General features: G+C 42.2%; 2 protein-coding genes across 3 annotated transcripts; one reads left to right on the forward strand and one right to left on the reverse strand.

Annotated features, from left to right (window-relative positions):
* Window positions 1-19: 19 nt before the first annotated feature.
* LOC141011146 (uncharacterized) lies at window positions 20-10,697 on the forward strand. 2 transcript variants are annotated; one of them, XM_073484385.1, is made up of 5 exons: window positions 20-352; window positions 1,380-1,588; window positions 1,679-1,873; window positions 2,218-2,424; window positions 8,206-10,697. In XM_073484385.1, exons 2-5 carry the CDS (start codon window positions 1,385-1,387, stop codon window positions 9,319-9,321), a joined length of 1,722 nt encoding a protein of 573 aa, XP_073340486.1. In that variant the 5' UTR covers window positions 20-352; window positions 1,380-1,384; the 3' UTR covers window positions 9,322-10,697. The 2 variants fall into 2 exon arrangements, with proteins under 2 accessions (XP_073340486.1, XP_073340487.1); XM_073484386.1 differs by having other exon boundaries at window positions 274-352; window positions 1,383-1,588; window positions 8,206-9,408.
* Window positions 10,698-11,020: 323 nt separating this feature from the next.
* Window positions 11,021-15,128, reverse strand: nelfe (negative elongation factor complex member E). Its single transcript, XM_073483535.1, has 11 exons — window positions 15,076-15,128; window positions 14,705-14,790; window positions 14,398-14,467; window positions 13,527-13,672; window positions 13,359-13,433; window positions 13,116-13,153; window positions 12,716-13,011; window positions 12,350-12,494; window positions 12,170-12,224; window positions 11,457-11,559; window positions 11,021-11,341 (listed from the first exon to the last, which is right to left on the reverse strand). Exons 2-11 carry the CDS (start codon window positions 14,777-14,779, stop codon window positions 11,268-11,270), a joined length of 1,077 nt encoding a protein of 358 aa, XP_073339636.1. The 5' UTR covers window positions 14,780-14,790; window positions 15,076-15,128; the 3' UTR covers window positions 11,021-11,267.
* Window positions 15,129-15,322: the final 194 nt, after the last annotated feature.

Consider the following 15,322-nt stretch of genomic DNA (forward strand, 5'->3'; position numbering starts at 1 on the left):
GCGTCCATTGATTTCTTGGAGCGCTGATCGGAAGTCAGCGTGCGTACTACGCTCTTACGGCTAGCCGCGGCGAGCAGCCTCCCACCGAAACCGATTCACAGTCAGTTTGGTGGCGACGGAGCAGCGGTTTTTGTATTTTGTTGTCACGGGATGCGCTTCCTCCAAAAAAAAAAAAAAAAAAAAAAAAGAGGCCAAAAAGTAAACAGAAATCGCGGTAGTAGCTGGTGGCAGCGGTGATGAGGAAACACTGCCGGCTAGCTAACGTCGCCACAGTCATCGGTTGTCCCGTCGAAACCAAACCCGGGTCGGATATTTCAGAAAGCCGGAGAGGACGTTCAACGAAAGGAAAAAGGTGAGTGACAGCAAAGTTTGACGATGAGTGAAATCAGGGGCTTTTATTTGTTTTCTGTGGTCGGTCACTAAAAGAGGCCAGCAGGCTAACTAGAAGCTAAGCTAACGTCCAGACAAGTAACATCAGGCCAGAAGGAAAGGACGCAGGTATTTCAGCTGTGATCGATTTTACCCAACAACGCCATTGTATTATAACCTCCACGTTACTACTCTTATAACCTTTTAATGTCACCTGTGATATGAAATTACATTGCTGTAACACGTAGTCAATAACGTTAGCAGGTACAATGGTGTCTTTTCTTGCTCCTAGAGCTGCACTTCAATCTACTTTACCATACTTTACTGAATAATCTGAATTAAATGGGCAATAATTGTCTTTTCTTTTGGCCATTATATGAACATTACTGCTGCTTTTTTAAATGTGCAAGGCTAGATTATATTGCTATAGAGGGAAAATCACCAGTACATAACTATGTGCCTTAAATATCATTTTGTAGACATTATTATTATTATTATTATTATTCAGACATTGACTTAAACAGTTTGTGATATTTGACTTCTGCCAGTCTCAAATTGAATCCACACATTGAGATATTTATTTTATTTCCAGTTGGATGATTCATGAGTATTTGGGATGTGTTTTGTGTGTTGATGGATGCTCCAACAGTGTTTGTGTTTTCATTAAAGATTAATCCGCCAATTTTTGTCAGTAGTAAGACATTTCAGAAAACAGTAAATGATTTCAAAGAGCCCAAAGTGGTGTTTTAAATTCCTTCAACTGTCTGATCAACAGCTGGAAACCAAAAAATATTCAGCCAAATGTCATGTGATGTAGGAGAAAGTAATATAGCAAATCAAAAACATTAAAAAAAAACTTCTATTGCAATAAGTTCATATTTAAGTACAGCCATCAGATAGCTATGTGTTTTAGATCATGTGACTATGATGTAAGAGAGACTCTTATTTGTCCCACCATTTTGCATTTTGTATCCGTTATTTGTAATGAATTCTTCCCCATTTCACTTCAGTAGAGATGGAGATGCTGTGTTTCCGATTGCCGGGCCACGGCGACACGACCTTGAAGCACATGAATACACTGAGGTCCCGCCAGCACTTCTGTGACATCACCATCGTGGCCAGCAACAACCAGACTTTCAGGGGACATAAGGTGGTGCTGGCTGCCTGCTCGCCCTTCTTACGGGACCAGTTCCTCCTCAACCCGTCCCCCAAGCTTCAGGTAGGCAGATGTCACCACGCAGTCCAACTATCATTATTTGTGTCTCTGTGCTGAGTAAAAACAGTCCTTTCTTTTCACATTTTTATCCAGGTGTCAATGCTGTACAGCTCCACAGTGGTGTGCGATCTGCTTCAGTCTTGTTACACTGGCGTCTTGCAGTTTAACCCAGAAGAGATTGTTAACTACCTGACCGCTGCCAGTTACCTACAGATGGAGCACATTGTGGAGCGCTGCCGAGGAGCACTGAAGAAGTATGTGCAGTTGAAGAACCCTGGTCCGCCAAAGGTCAGTGTCCCAAAACAATCAGTATAAATGTTTATCATTCTTTCGAGTTAATACGTACGTTGTGCAATAAATTTTCCAGATTTTTACATGTAAAACAATCAAAGTCTTAAGTGTAGAAAACGTGACAGGCTAGGGTGTTTTTATTCCAGTTTTATCCTTTGCTTTAGGGTAATATCGCTTAAATTCTTGTATGGTGTGACATGCAAAGTTTTCAATGGAGCATCTTTAACCTCTTTTTCCCACCTTTTGTATTTATAGTAAGATGCTCTCAACACTTTCATAGCTGGCAGTGATGCAACTGTCATTTTTAAGCAGTCTTTTTTTTTTCCTGATTCGTCCTTTAGATGACTTCTGAGGAGACCCAGTCTCGTCCGGTGATCGTCAGCGGTAGCATTCATTCTGTCGCATCTCCTCCCGCGGGCCGATCCTCCGCTGTGCAGGCGCACAGTCCTGTATTACACTCACTGGAGGAGAACAGCGGTGATATGTCTGCTCAGGGCAACAGTCAACACCACGATGACGGTGCCATGCTGGATGAGCCGTGTATTAAGGTTTGTGTTCGAAAGAAAAACCTCAGATTGTGTTCTATTAGCCAGTTTTGCTTGGATATTGGTGTTCTCTCCGTTTTTCATTTATTCCAAGCTGCAAACATTAGCAGTATAAGGACAGTTCCTGATCCTGAATAGTGTCTGGTACACAAGCCAGAGAGCTCTCTCCACCGCCTTTTTCCGACTCATAAATGGTCCCGACAGACGGTCACTGAAGTGTGACAAAGGGTGATAAAGGCTGGGTCTTACAGAGGACAGGCTAACGGGATGAAAAGGTGAAGAAGATAGCAAAGAGCACAGGATCAACACAGAAATGAGGTTGTCACGGATAATAAAAAGAATTAAAGCTGCAAGCAGCGATGAACGGGCCCTCGCAGGCCACGCGGGTCGGGCCGTGCTGCTGTCGAGGCGTGCTCCTTACCCGGACCCATTGCCCCGTTATTGTGCGCGCATGTCTTAACTCATAGCCAAAAAGCGGTTATGTGTTGATAATAGCGCCACCTGCTGGTGAGTTTTGGTGTGTGAGTTACAGATGCCAGTCTATACCGGCCCAATCAGTTTCATATCCATAAGTGTTATGGTGTGGGCACAGTGCCAATTATAAAATGAAACTGCCACCAGAGCGCCACCTAGTGTCAGATCGGTAACACCTTCGTCAGCTATCCTCAGGAGGCCATTGGCAATCAGTGTACCAAGTTTCGTGTTAAGTCGACCAACTGACGTCAAGATATAAAATACTTCAATTTAAATAGCGCCACCTAGTGGTCATGGGCCAAGATTTTGCACAGAGCCTTAGGGGCTCATGGGGAAGTAGTGTCCTGAGTTTCATGTCATTTGGACACACCAATGTGGAGATATGCAACACTTCCTGTTTTGACCCGAATCCACAGGAAGTTGTTATTTAATAACTTGAGTATTCTTTGGCGTATCAAAATTCTTTTAATAACTTTTTGTCAGAAGGGTCCACTGATGCTGTGTGCAAAGTTTGGTGAAAATCGGTGAAATTGCCTGGGAGGAGTTCGAAAAAGTAGGTTTGTGACATTTCGCGAGCTAGCGAAAAAAAACGCTAGGCGCAAATGGGCGTGGCCTATATCAGGAGATTCAGCAAGATTCACTGAACGTGTGGATATAAGGTTTTTGAATGTGCGACAAAGTATGTGGGAGTTATTAGGCAAAAATGGTTTGTGTTGATGATAGCGCCACCTGCTGGTCATTTTTGGTGTGTGAGTTACAGGGGCCAGTCTATACCACCCCTATGAATTTCATATCCATAAGTGTTATGGTGTGGGCACAGTGCCAAATATAAAATGAAACTGCCACCAGAGCGCCACCTAGTGTCAGATCACTAACCCCTTTGTCAGCTGTCATCAGGAGGGCAGTGGCAATGAGTGTAACAAGTTTTGTGTTCATCCGACCAACCGATGTCGAGATATAAAATACTTCAATTTAAATAGCGCCACCTAGTTGTCATCGGCCACAATTTCGCACAGAGCCTTTGGGCCTCATGAGCAAGTAGTATCCTGAGTTTCACGTCATTTGGACAAACCAATGTGGAGATATGCAACACTTCCTGGTTGGAACGAAATCTGCAGGAAGTTGTTTTTTAATAACTTGAGTATTTTTTTGAATATCAAAATTCTTTTGATAACTTTTTGTCAGGAGGGTCCACAGATGCTGTGTGCAAAGTTTGGTGCGAATCGGTGAAATTGCCTTGGAGGAGTTCGAAAAAGTAGGTTTGCGACATTTTGCGAGCTAGTGAAAAAAACGCAAAGCATAAATGGGCGTGGCCTATATCAAGAGATTCAGCACAATTCACTGAACGCGTGGATATAAGGTTTTCGAAGGTGCGACAAAGTATGTGGGAGTTATTAGCCAAAACGCACTTTCCTTGATAATAGCGCCACCTAGTGGTGCACATTCACAACAACAACAGATTATAAAATTTTTCGCCAAGCCTAATGACTTTGCCAAATAAAATCGAGTTTTCATTCACATTCAGGCAGTGAAAAATGCGATCATTTTGGACGAAGGAATAAAATAATAATAATAATAATAATAATAATTAAAGCTGCAAGCAGCGATGAACGGGCCCTCGCAGGCCACGCGGGTCGGGCCGTGCTGCTGTCGGGGCGTGCTCCTTACCCGGACCCATTGCCCCGTTATTGTGCGCGCATGTCTTAACTGAAAGCCAAAAAGTGGTTTTGTGTTGATAATAGCGCCACCTGCTGGTGATATTTGGTGTGTGAGTTACAGATGCCAGTCTATACCGGCCCAATCAGTTTCATATCCATAAGTGTTATGGTGTGGGCACAGTGCCAATTATAAAATGAAACTGCCACCAGAGCGCCACCTAGTGTCAGATCGGTAAGACCTTCGTCAGCTGTCCTCAGGAGGCCATTGGCAATCAGTGTACCAAGTTTCGTGTTAATCTGACCAACCAATGTCGAGATATAAAATACTTCAATTTAAATAGCGCCACCTAGTGGTCATGGGCCAAGATTTTGCACAGAGCGTTAGGGGCTCATGGGGAAGTAGTATCCAGAGTTTCATGTCATTTGGACACACCAATGTGGAGATATGCAACACTTCCTGTTTTGACTCGAGTCCACAGGAAGTTCTGATTTAATAACTTGAGTGTTCTTTGGCGTATCAAAATTCTTTTAATAACTTTTTGTCAGAAGGGTCCACTGATGCTGTGTGCAAAGTTTGGTGAAAATCGGTGAAATTGCCTGGGAGGAGTTCGAAAAAGTAGGTTTGCGACATTTCGCGAGCTAGCAAAAAAAAACGCTAGGCGCAAATGGGCGTGGCCTATATCAGGAGATTCAGCAAGATTCACTGAACGCGTGGATATAAGGTTTTTGAATGTGTGACAAAGTATGTGGGAGTTATTAGGCAAAAACGGTTTGTGTTGATGATAGCGCCACCTGCTGGTCGTTTTTGGTGTGTGAGTTACAGGGGCCGGTCTATACCACCCCTGTCAATTTCATATCCATAAGTGTTATGGTGTGGGCACAGTGCCAAATATAAAAAGAAACTGCCACCAAAGCGCCACCTAGTGTCAGATCGGTAACACCTTTGTCAGCTATCCTCAGGAGGGCATTGGCAATGAGTGTACCAAGTTTTGTGTGAATCCGACCAACCGATGTCGAGATATAAAATACTTCAATTTAAAGAGCGCCACCTAGTGGTCGTCCACCACAATTTCGCACAGAGCCTTATGGGCTCATGGGAAAGTGGTCTCCTCAGTTTCATGTCATTTCGACAAAGCAATGTGAAGATATGCAACACTTCCTGTTTTGACCCGATTTTATAGGAAGTTGTTATTTAATAACTTGAGTATTGTTTGGAATTCCAAAATTCTTTTAATAACTTTTTGTCATGAGGGTCCCCTGATGCTGTGTGCAAAGTTTCGTGCAAATCGGTGAAATGGCCTGGGAGGAGTTCGAAAAAGTAGGTTTGCGACATTTTGCGAGCTAGCATAAAAAACCGTAGGCGGAAATGGGCGTGGCCTATATCAAGAGATTCAGCCCGATTCACTGAACGCGTGGATATAAGGTTTTTGAATGTGCGACAAAGTATGTGGGAGTTATTAGCCAAAACGCACTTTCCTTGATTGTAGCGCCACCAAGTGGTGAAAAATCACAACGACAACAGATTATAAAATTTTTCGCCAAGCCTAATGTGTTTGCCAAATAAAATTGACTTTTCATTCACATTCAGGCAGTGAAAAATGCGATCATTTTGGACAAAGAAAAAAAACTAAAAATAAAAATTAAAGCTGCAAGCAGCGATGAACGGGCCCTCGCAGTCCACGCGTGTCGGGGCGTGCTGCTGTCGGGACGTGGTGCCGTCGGGGCATGCTGCTGTCGTTACATGCTGCTGTCGGGGCATGCTGCTGTCCTTACATGCCGCTGTCCGGGCATGCTGCTGTCGAGGCTTGTTCATGCAACAACTTCCATAGAGGAATCAAAACTGAAGGCAGTGAAGCTGTCATTTCGTCATTTAGCAATAAAAGCGCCACCTATTGGTCGATTTGCACGAAATTTAGTAGAAATGCTCATCCTGCCATGGAACACAATTGCCAAAAGTTTTGTGTTCATCGGACTGTATTTCATCAAGATACACAAGAATGTCTGTTTGACCACAATGCGCAGGAAATTGTTGTTTTATATTTTGGCCGTTCTGTGGACTAGCACATTTCTTTTAATAACTTTTTGTCGGGAGGGTCCACAGATGCTGTGTGCAAAGTTTGGTGCAAATTGGAAAAATTGCCTGGGAGGAGTTCGAAAAAGTAGGTTTGCGACATTTGGCGAATTTGCAAATGGAAATTCAGTGCGAACGTGGGCGTGGCCTACATCACACGGTTCGGCTGTATTCAGGGAACATATAGATATAATGTTTAACAATGTGCACCATATTATGTGGGAGTAATTAGCAAAAAACATTTTTTCTTGATAATAGCGCCACCTGCTGGTCATTTTTGGTGTGTGAGTTACAGGGGCCGGTCTATACCACCCCTATGAATTTCATATCCATAAGTGTTATGGTGTGGGCACAGTGCCAAATCTAAAATGAAACTGCCACCAGAGCGCCACCTAGTGTCAGATCGGTAACCCCTTTGTCAGCTGTCCTCAGGAGGGCATTGGCAATGACTGTACCAAGTTTCGTGTTAATCCGACCAACCGATGTCAAGATATAAAATACTTCAATTAAAAGAGCGCCACCTAGTTGTCATGGGACAATATTTTGCACAGAGCCTTAGGGCCTCATGCGGAAGTAGGATCCTGAGTTTGACGTCATTCAGACACACCAATGTGGAGATATACAACACTTCCTGTTGTGACCCAAATCCACAGGAAGTTGTTATTTAATAACTTGAGTATTCTTTGGCGTATCAAAATTCTTTTAATAACTTTTTGTCAGGAGCGTCCACAGATGCTGTGTGCAAAGTTTGGTGAAAATCGGTGAAATTGCCTGGGAGGAGTTCGAAAAAGTAGGTTTTCGACATTTCGCGCGCTAGCGAAAAAAAACGGTAGGCGGAAATGGGCGTGGCCTATATCACAAGATTCAGCATGATTCACTGAACGCGTGTATATAAGGTTTTTGAACGTGCGACAAAGTATGTGGGAGTTATTAGCCAAAATGCACTTTCCTTGATTATAGCGCCACCTAGTGCTGAAAATTCACAATGACAACAGATTATAAAATTTTTCGCCAGGTCTGATCTATATTCCAAGTTTGATGAGTTTTGGGGTATGTTCAGGCAGTGAAAAATGCGATCATTTTGGCCTAAAAATAATAATAATAATAATAATAATAAGAATCGATACAATTACAATAGGGACCTCGCAGGTTTCCTGCTCGGGCCCTAATAATCATTCGAAAAACAATAGGGACCTCGCAGGTTCCCTGCTCGGGCCCTAAAAATCCACTACCTGTTTCTGTCCTTGAACGTTTACATTAGGGCTCCAGTGCAGATATTTTTGTCTGACTTTTGGTCCTGAAACAATTAATCCATTAAAAGAAAATTAATTGCCAACAATTTAAGTAGTTAATGAAAGGGAGTTAAGACAATAGTGCAGAATATTTGCTGTGTGTAGCTTCTCAAATGTGAGGATTTGCTTTCTTTTGTCTTATGACTGTAAATTTTACATCTTTGAGTTTGAGACTTTGAGCTGGACAGAGTAAGCACTTTTGGGAAAGTCTGGGAAATTATGATGGGTATTTTTCACAGTTTTTAAACCAAACAAATCTTTCTCTCTACACATTTTATTTCTGTTCCAGGTTAATGCATCAGACGAGGAGGAAGAGGCCAGGCAGGAGGACTACGATGTGTTGAGAGTTTACATCGCTGAAGAAGATCAGATGAACAGGGACAGGGAGGAGAGAGGAGCCCCCTCTGATGGACCTCAAGACGAGTGTTACCAAGAGACAGATGGTGTCGTGATCGGAGGAGATGGCAGCGAATACGACTTGAATCCGACAGAGGGAGATCTCAGTACTGGGGGACTTTCACTGGAGGGGCTCCGTGCTTTCAGGCGACGGCTAACTGACCCTAAAATTGGCCGGGGGAGAGGGAGAGGGAGGGGACGGGGTTTTAAGAGGAGAAGGTGGGTGTCATCACAGGAGAGAAGACCTCCAGGCATGGATCACCACCAGGATTTGTGGTATCTGGCGACTGCAGGGTTAGGAGGGAGTTTCGGGCTGGACTACAGCCAAGAGGGGCTAAAGGCGGGAGGTTACGTCTCAGTTGAACTCCCACGGTTAGACTTTGGCATGGGTGACAATCAGGGAGAAAAGGTCTCACCACTGGCAGCCAACAGTTTGACCCAGTATGCCCTGGAGGAGTCGAGCTGTGCTGCTGGTGAGGGGAGCTCAGGGTTGACAACTGTGGGAACAAACGAGGGAGGGGATGAGTCCGTCGCAGTGGTGGGATCCACTTCAAGTGTCGCCGGGCCTGTAATCTGCGAGCACTGCGGCATGACGTTCCCCTCCGCCCACTCCCTCGCCATCCACTCCCGCTCCACTCACCTGCTGTACGCCTGCCCCTGCTGCGGCAAACACTTCCACCACTCGGCCAACCTCACCCGACACATGGCCGTGCACCGGGGCGTCGGCAAAACCCACCAGTGCCCCCTGTGCTACAAGACTTTCACCCAAAAATCCACACTGATAGACCACATGAACCTGCACAGCGGCGAGCGGCCGCATCGCTGCGCATACTGCCACGCCCGCTTCGCCCACAAGCCTGCCTTACGACGCCACCTGAAGGAGCAGCACGGGAAAACCACGGGGCAGAACTCCCTTCATGAGCAGGAGGAGAGGGAGAGAGAGAGGGGAGCTGCTGGAGGGATTCGAGAGGAAGAGCAGGAGTGTCTGGTTACTGAACAAGTGTCATAGGCCAAAGTGTTTAAGACAGGAAAGTGTCTAAAGCTCAACGTCTTACTGCTGTCCAATGGGGAGATCAGTCCGTGGGGCTGGTAACTGACTATGAGGCCTTTAACATGAAATATGTGTCAAATATTGATAAAAGTAGTCACATTAAGTGATGGAGGTGGGTAAAAGTGACAGACTACACAGTCTCGTACACAAATAAGAGGCCTTTTTTCACAGCAGACATTCTGACTGGTTGCAGCAGGAAAAGCACAGGTTTCTAACATTAATAGTAGCGGGGGCTGCTAGATATTACCAAAATCTCATATATATCATACCATATCCAAATCAGATATATCTGAGTTTAATATAAATAAGCTTACACCACTAAGTGAGCTTTAATATAAAATGTTTCTTACATAACACATTTTTCTATTGCCACATGATCTATGTCATCATATCGTGGCTGTTGTGGCCGTTACAGTGATTTAAAAGATTTTTTACTGACACCAATTTCATTATCACTTCTGCTCATCAGTCCGATTTCGACAGTCTGTCATCGCATAAAATGGATGAAATGTGAGAATATTTGTACGTTTGTTTTCATTTAGGTTTTCAGTCAAAGAAAACATCTACTGCCATCTACTGTGGTGCGAATGTTATTATAACACTGGATATTTAACCTCTGTAATGGATGTGCTGCTCAGTTGGGAAAAAGGTTGTCATGATACTAGAATTGTAAACTTTGATACAGTACTTGTGTAATATACGATTTTCCATTTCTCTTTTGATAACTCGGCGAAAGTAAAACAAATCTTAGGCACACAAAATAGGATTCTTTTTTTTTTTATTACCAACCTGGACTCAGAAAGAGTCCCTGAACATACACCAACATATTTGTATTAATGTTAATATCTGTAGATCAGTTTTGGTTTATAGTTTCGGTAGTTTCAGGACTAAAGAATGCAGATATTGTATTGTTTTAAACACATGGCATGGAAAAAGTATTCATGCTTTAGACAACCTTAGTTGGGAAGCAGTGGCACTTGTGTAATCATAGTTATACTCACAGTACAACGAGCACTGTTCTCATCTTTGTTTATGTTTAATGAGATTGTTTGAAGATTTGGAACCTGTTTTTGAATCCACAATAGCAGGATCCTGAAACTGAAGTTCAGCCAACATTAATATTTACTTTTACACCTGTGCTTCTCCTACTGTGACGTGTCAAAGTGTCCTCAGTCATAAAGGCCTGTTGAGTTTCAAGTCTCTTTAGAATAGTTTGATCAGTTTGACTCAGAACTGTAATCCTGAACTTGAATATATGTATCACGTGTTCAGTATGATGACTGGCTGCTGTTCAAAGAAAAGATGACGTGTAAATAAAATAATCTGTAAGTCTCTTTCTTAATTGTGAGTCAGTTGTGTAACGGTCTGCCTGCCCACACGGGTGTTCACCTATTCAGCTACTTTTTTAGAAGGCCAGATTTGGAAAAAAGTAATCAAAGTAGTAGAGTAGGTTGTCAGTTTGATTCTTGTAAATGCCCTCTGCTTCGACAGCCTGGGTTAAAAAGTGTTTCTGTACTCAACCAAGGGTCAAAATGGCGATGAACACCTGCATTATTGAGGTTATGGCTAAAATGTGTTGTTACTTACCTACTTTTCCATGTCTGAACACATTGCCCACTTTGTATTTGAGACGAAATCAATGAAATCTCACTCAGTGTAAAAATGTATGGATACTATTTATTGAGCTCCAAGAAACAGTTTCTTTAGTTTCATGAGCAAAGCTGCCACACACAGCACCACATACCGACCATGTGAACTACAGCCATCTAGCCGGAAAAACAACAGGTCATTCAGTATTTATCCTGCAAAAAAGACACTTAAAGCTGGTGGCTAACAGGTTGTCATTTCAACAAAAACATGGAAAGCTAAATGCCAAAATAAAAAAACAACGTATCTCTTTTAAATCACAGGAAATCTTCACTGTACACGACCTGGTTCCTCTTGTCCCTGTAGGAGCCTTTAGTGCTGTTCTGCACAGCTGTGAAAGAAGAGAGACATTGGTGAAGGTTAATCCAGCATGTGCGCACACACACACACACACACACACACACAGTCTGAATGTCTCAAACCAACAATAAGGGTGCTGTGTTTACCCAGTGAAGCCCACACAGATTTGCCGGTGGCAGCATCCAGCATGGGCTGCTTCCTGGCGATGCTGACTTTGATGTGAACGTCTCCCACCGTGCTTCCATTCAACTGTGAGACAAAACCAGAGAGGAGAGTTTAGAGCGGTGGTCCACTTTGTTTATATGAGCAGGGCATCAACACAACTTCAGGGTGTCTTCTAGCAAACTAAAAAGGATGTCAACTGACAACAGAGCAAGATCCTTTCACTGATTAAAACTGAGACCGAGTAGCTAAACTGGGGATTTTTTATTATTAAATTATCATTATCTTTTTTTTATTTGCTAACTTGCTAGTTTAACATCATATCTATAGTAGAAATACAGATGTTCTTAGATTGTGATGAACAAAGGGAGATTCAGGCTTCTCTGACAGAAATACCTGAACAACCACTATTTCAAGACATTTTCTTAAATGTTTTACAATATACATGAAATACATTTACAATCAAAACCTAAGTTGCATGGTACTTACTATTATAACACACTTTAATTCAATAATTTGTTCTGATAACATTCTGATCTAAATTTCTTTGCTGAATCTCTTTTTTGTTTGTTGCTTTTCTCACCTCGGGGGACAACAAAGTATTTCTCATTCTGATTCTGCTGTGTTCTGGAAGTTGCAGTCAGCAGATGATCACATGTGTAATTGTTAGTTTTCTCTTATATGGGATGATACCAACCTCGGCTACAGCCTGGTCTGCAGACTCCATCTTCTCAAACGTAATAAATGCACAACTAGAAATGGGAACAGGAAACACAAATCACAACATAAACAAAGAATACAACAGAAGCAGCAGATGGCAGTACAGTCAGTAAACATGACCGTTATGTGCACACCGAGTTGTTTAATGTTTCCGTACTTGCGTGGGTTGTCCATGGAGAGGTCGATGATGTTTCCGTGTTGAGAGAACGCAGAGCGCAGGCTGTCCTCAGTGAGCCCTGAGCCGTAAACATACACCGTGTTCCCCTTTCGGACCCCTCTCCGCTCTGGGTATGAATCTGAGCCTGAGAGTGACAACATGGGAGACAGTCACAAGTCATGTATGTGTTCCAGCATGACATCTGAAAACCACCATCACACTACATTTAGATTATGACTGGGCTCTGCGCCTCGTTCTTGTCAACTGTTGGTACTATTTCTAGAGATATCTGCATCGCTGCCTTCTCTATGATGGATTTTTTAAAATTGTTTAAATGTAAAAACTCAACAGAAATTGGTTACGCACGTCTGAACGGTCCATCTCTCTCTCTGTCCCGCTCCCTGTCGCGCTCTCGATCCCTCTCTCTGCTTCGGTCTCTCTCTCTCTCTCTGTCCCGTTCCCTGTCTCTGTCTCCTCTGTCCACTCTGTCCCGACCTCGATCTCTATCCCTCTCCCGGTCTCGCTCTCTCTCTCTGTCCCGCTCTCTATCCATCTCCCGGTCGCGGTCGCGTTCTCGCTCTCTGTCTCTGTCCATTTCGCGGTTGGTAGACATGCTGGCTCCCTCGTCCTCGTCCCGGTATCGGTCGCTTGAGCTGACGAAGCTGCAGGGGAACACGGAGGGTAAATGATGTTACACCATGAGATACTCACTGTCAGTGTATTGAGCAGTTTGTGATGCTTATTTGTCATGGTTTTTGGATATTACCTCTCATACAGAGATTTCCTTTGGGCTCTCTTCCCCAACTAGAAGCACAAATATGATAAAATATGAATAAGCTGTACATCTTGTTTTCGTTTCGAGTTTTATAATCAAATTTATAGTCTTAAATTCTTGAAACGTTACTTTGATATGTAAATGTGCATAATATTGAATGACAATTTGTTCCATTAAAATGGAACATTCTGGCAAGTTTGCAACCGTGTTTTATCATATTTTATACCACTTTACCTCAGGTTGTTCTTCATCTGTGGAGACACTCCTCTGGAATGGTAGGAAAGCAGGAATCGGGCCTTTCTCAGGGTCCTGTGGCAGATAAAGAACAAAAATTAGACAAATGAACGAACAAAACAAAGCAAGAAAACAGCTGGACATCAGTTAAAACAATAACAAACTCACCTTGAGTTTGATTTCCAGCATTCGAGAGCGTTTGAAGCCTGAGTTCTTGTTCTCTGATTTGATGGCACTGATGGCACCTGACTTGATCAGCATCTTTGCTTGCTCTGTCGCTGTTGCCGTGTCAACGACAGGCTGGTCCGACAAAGCTGTTGGAAAGGAACGTGTGAAGTAAATAAAATTATACTCAGCATTTACTTCACAAATCTCTCAATTGTCCTACCCCTACATACATCTCCAAACATCTCAACCCTTTGCATGTTGGCTGTGCCACATTCAAAGAAACAAAATAGGAAAAAAGGCTGGGAACAGGGCTTATTCAATAGCAGCTTAATCTGTTTTTATTTTATCAGATTCATTGGTTTATACATCATGGTTTTAGTTGTTTTGTTTTGATCTTGCTGTGTTTCTTTTACATTTGCTATGCACATACATTTTTTATACTTGTCTGCATAAAACTGTTTCTATTTTAATCTTGCCTTATTGTGAACATCAATGTCTTTATGCCTGTATGTATATTCACATGTCTGTCTTATGAAGCACTTAGGTGCAAAAATATTTATATTTATAAGAGTCGACATGTGAGTGTGTCCTTGCAAGTATAAAAATATTTATTTGTTAGTGTTTACAGTGAGCATAAATATGATTTACATTAATTCATTATTGTTTTTACTCTTGTTTGTTATACTTAATATTTTACATAGGATTCGAGTCTCAACAAGTGTCATTAAATTATTAAATCAAATTGAGAAAATGAATAATAAAACTATACACACTAAAGATGCATAACACACACATACACAATAAGCAAAGGTGTATTTAGTAAAGACGCTGAATGCTGAATCACAGAAGTTCAATTGCCAAAAGCACTTACTCCGTTTCAAACCACTCTGGTTTGTCTGGTTGGTTGAACTCTGTTTCTTTAAGGCGAGTAAAGCCTTTTTCTGAAAAGACAGTGATAAACGTTTAGTAATAATAAAAACAAGGCTGAGCTCAATGTGTTCCTCAGAGATTAAAAAAAAAACCTCCATGACAAGGGAGTACAGCAAATACTTCCCATTTAAACAAATGTGATATTGATGCACATTCACGTCATTATTCAAAATGACACAGTCTAACATTGTATAGTTGTATATTGTTGTACATTGTATATATATTGAGGCGTGTGAGAGCAAGCTTACCTTTTTCTTGAGTTTAGCATACTTCTTTTGCAGAGCTTCCTCCTCCTCTGTTAGTGAACTTGGAAACACCACCATGACGGCAACAGCTACAACAAAGACAACTACATTAACACCTGGCAACAATAAACACGTGTAGTGAGACAAAATAATAAATATCAACAAATACACATTTACTTTCACCGCTAGCCTAGGTATGCTAATCAGGTTAGCCAGAAACCCAAACGCGACTTCCTCCCGAAACATTCCAATGTCGTTAATTCAGACCAAGCCGAACAGTAAACCACTAACCTATCGGAATAATAAAACAAATGTGCTGCCTTAAAACTACTTTATAGGACAGTTAATAGCTTTTATCTAATTCATTCACTTACAAATTCAAACGGTGGCGTACGCCTCAACAACAACACCGACGCGTAAATATGACGTAAGAGCTGCTTGTGACGTTTGGCGTTTTTAGTAGAAAAGCAAAGATAAAAGATAAGATAAAAAAGAAAATCCTACTGGAATATTAGATAAAAAAAATAAATCTAAATATTACAGATGTTATTGTGAGTTTTGTTGGCAGTTTTCAGTTTTAGTTTTAATATTTTTTTTTAATTCCAGCTAGCTCAGTTTGGT

Source organism: Pagrus major, chromosome 16 (assembly GCF_040436345.1).
Source record: "Pagrus major chromosome 16, Pma_NU_1.0".
NCBI lineage: Eukaryota > Metazoa > Chordata > Actinopteri > Spariformes > Sparidae > Pagrus > Pagrus major.

Coding starts and splice junctions, on each gene's coding strand:
- LOC141011146 (XM_073484385.1), top strand. CDS start 1,385: ATGGAGATGCTGTGTTTCCGATTGCCGGGCCACGGCGACACGACCTTG. Junction 1,589..1,678: donor ACCCGTCCCCCAAGCTTCAG/GTAGGCAGATGT, acceptor ATTTTTATCCAG/GTGTCAATGCTGTACAGCTC. Junction 1,874..2,217: donor AGAACCCTGGTCCGCCAAAG/GTCAGTGTCCCA, acceptor TTCGTCCTTTAG/ATGACTTCTGAGGAGACCCA.
- nelfe (XM_073483535.1), bottom strand. CDS start 14,779: ATGGTGGTGTTTCCAAGTTCACTAACAGAGGAGGAGGAAGCTCTGCAA. Junction 13,154..13,358: donor CAGATGAAGAACAACCTGAG/GTAAAGTGGTAT, acceptor TTGTGCTTCTAG/TTGGGGAAGAGAGCCCAAAG. Junction 11,342..11,456: donor ATCTGTGTGGGCTTCACTGG/GTAAACACAGCA, acceptor CTTCTTTCACAG/CTGTGCAGAACAGCACTAAA.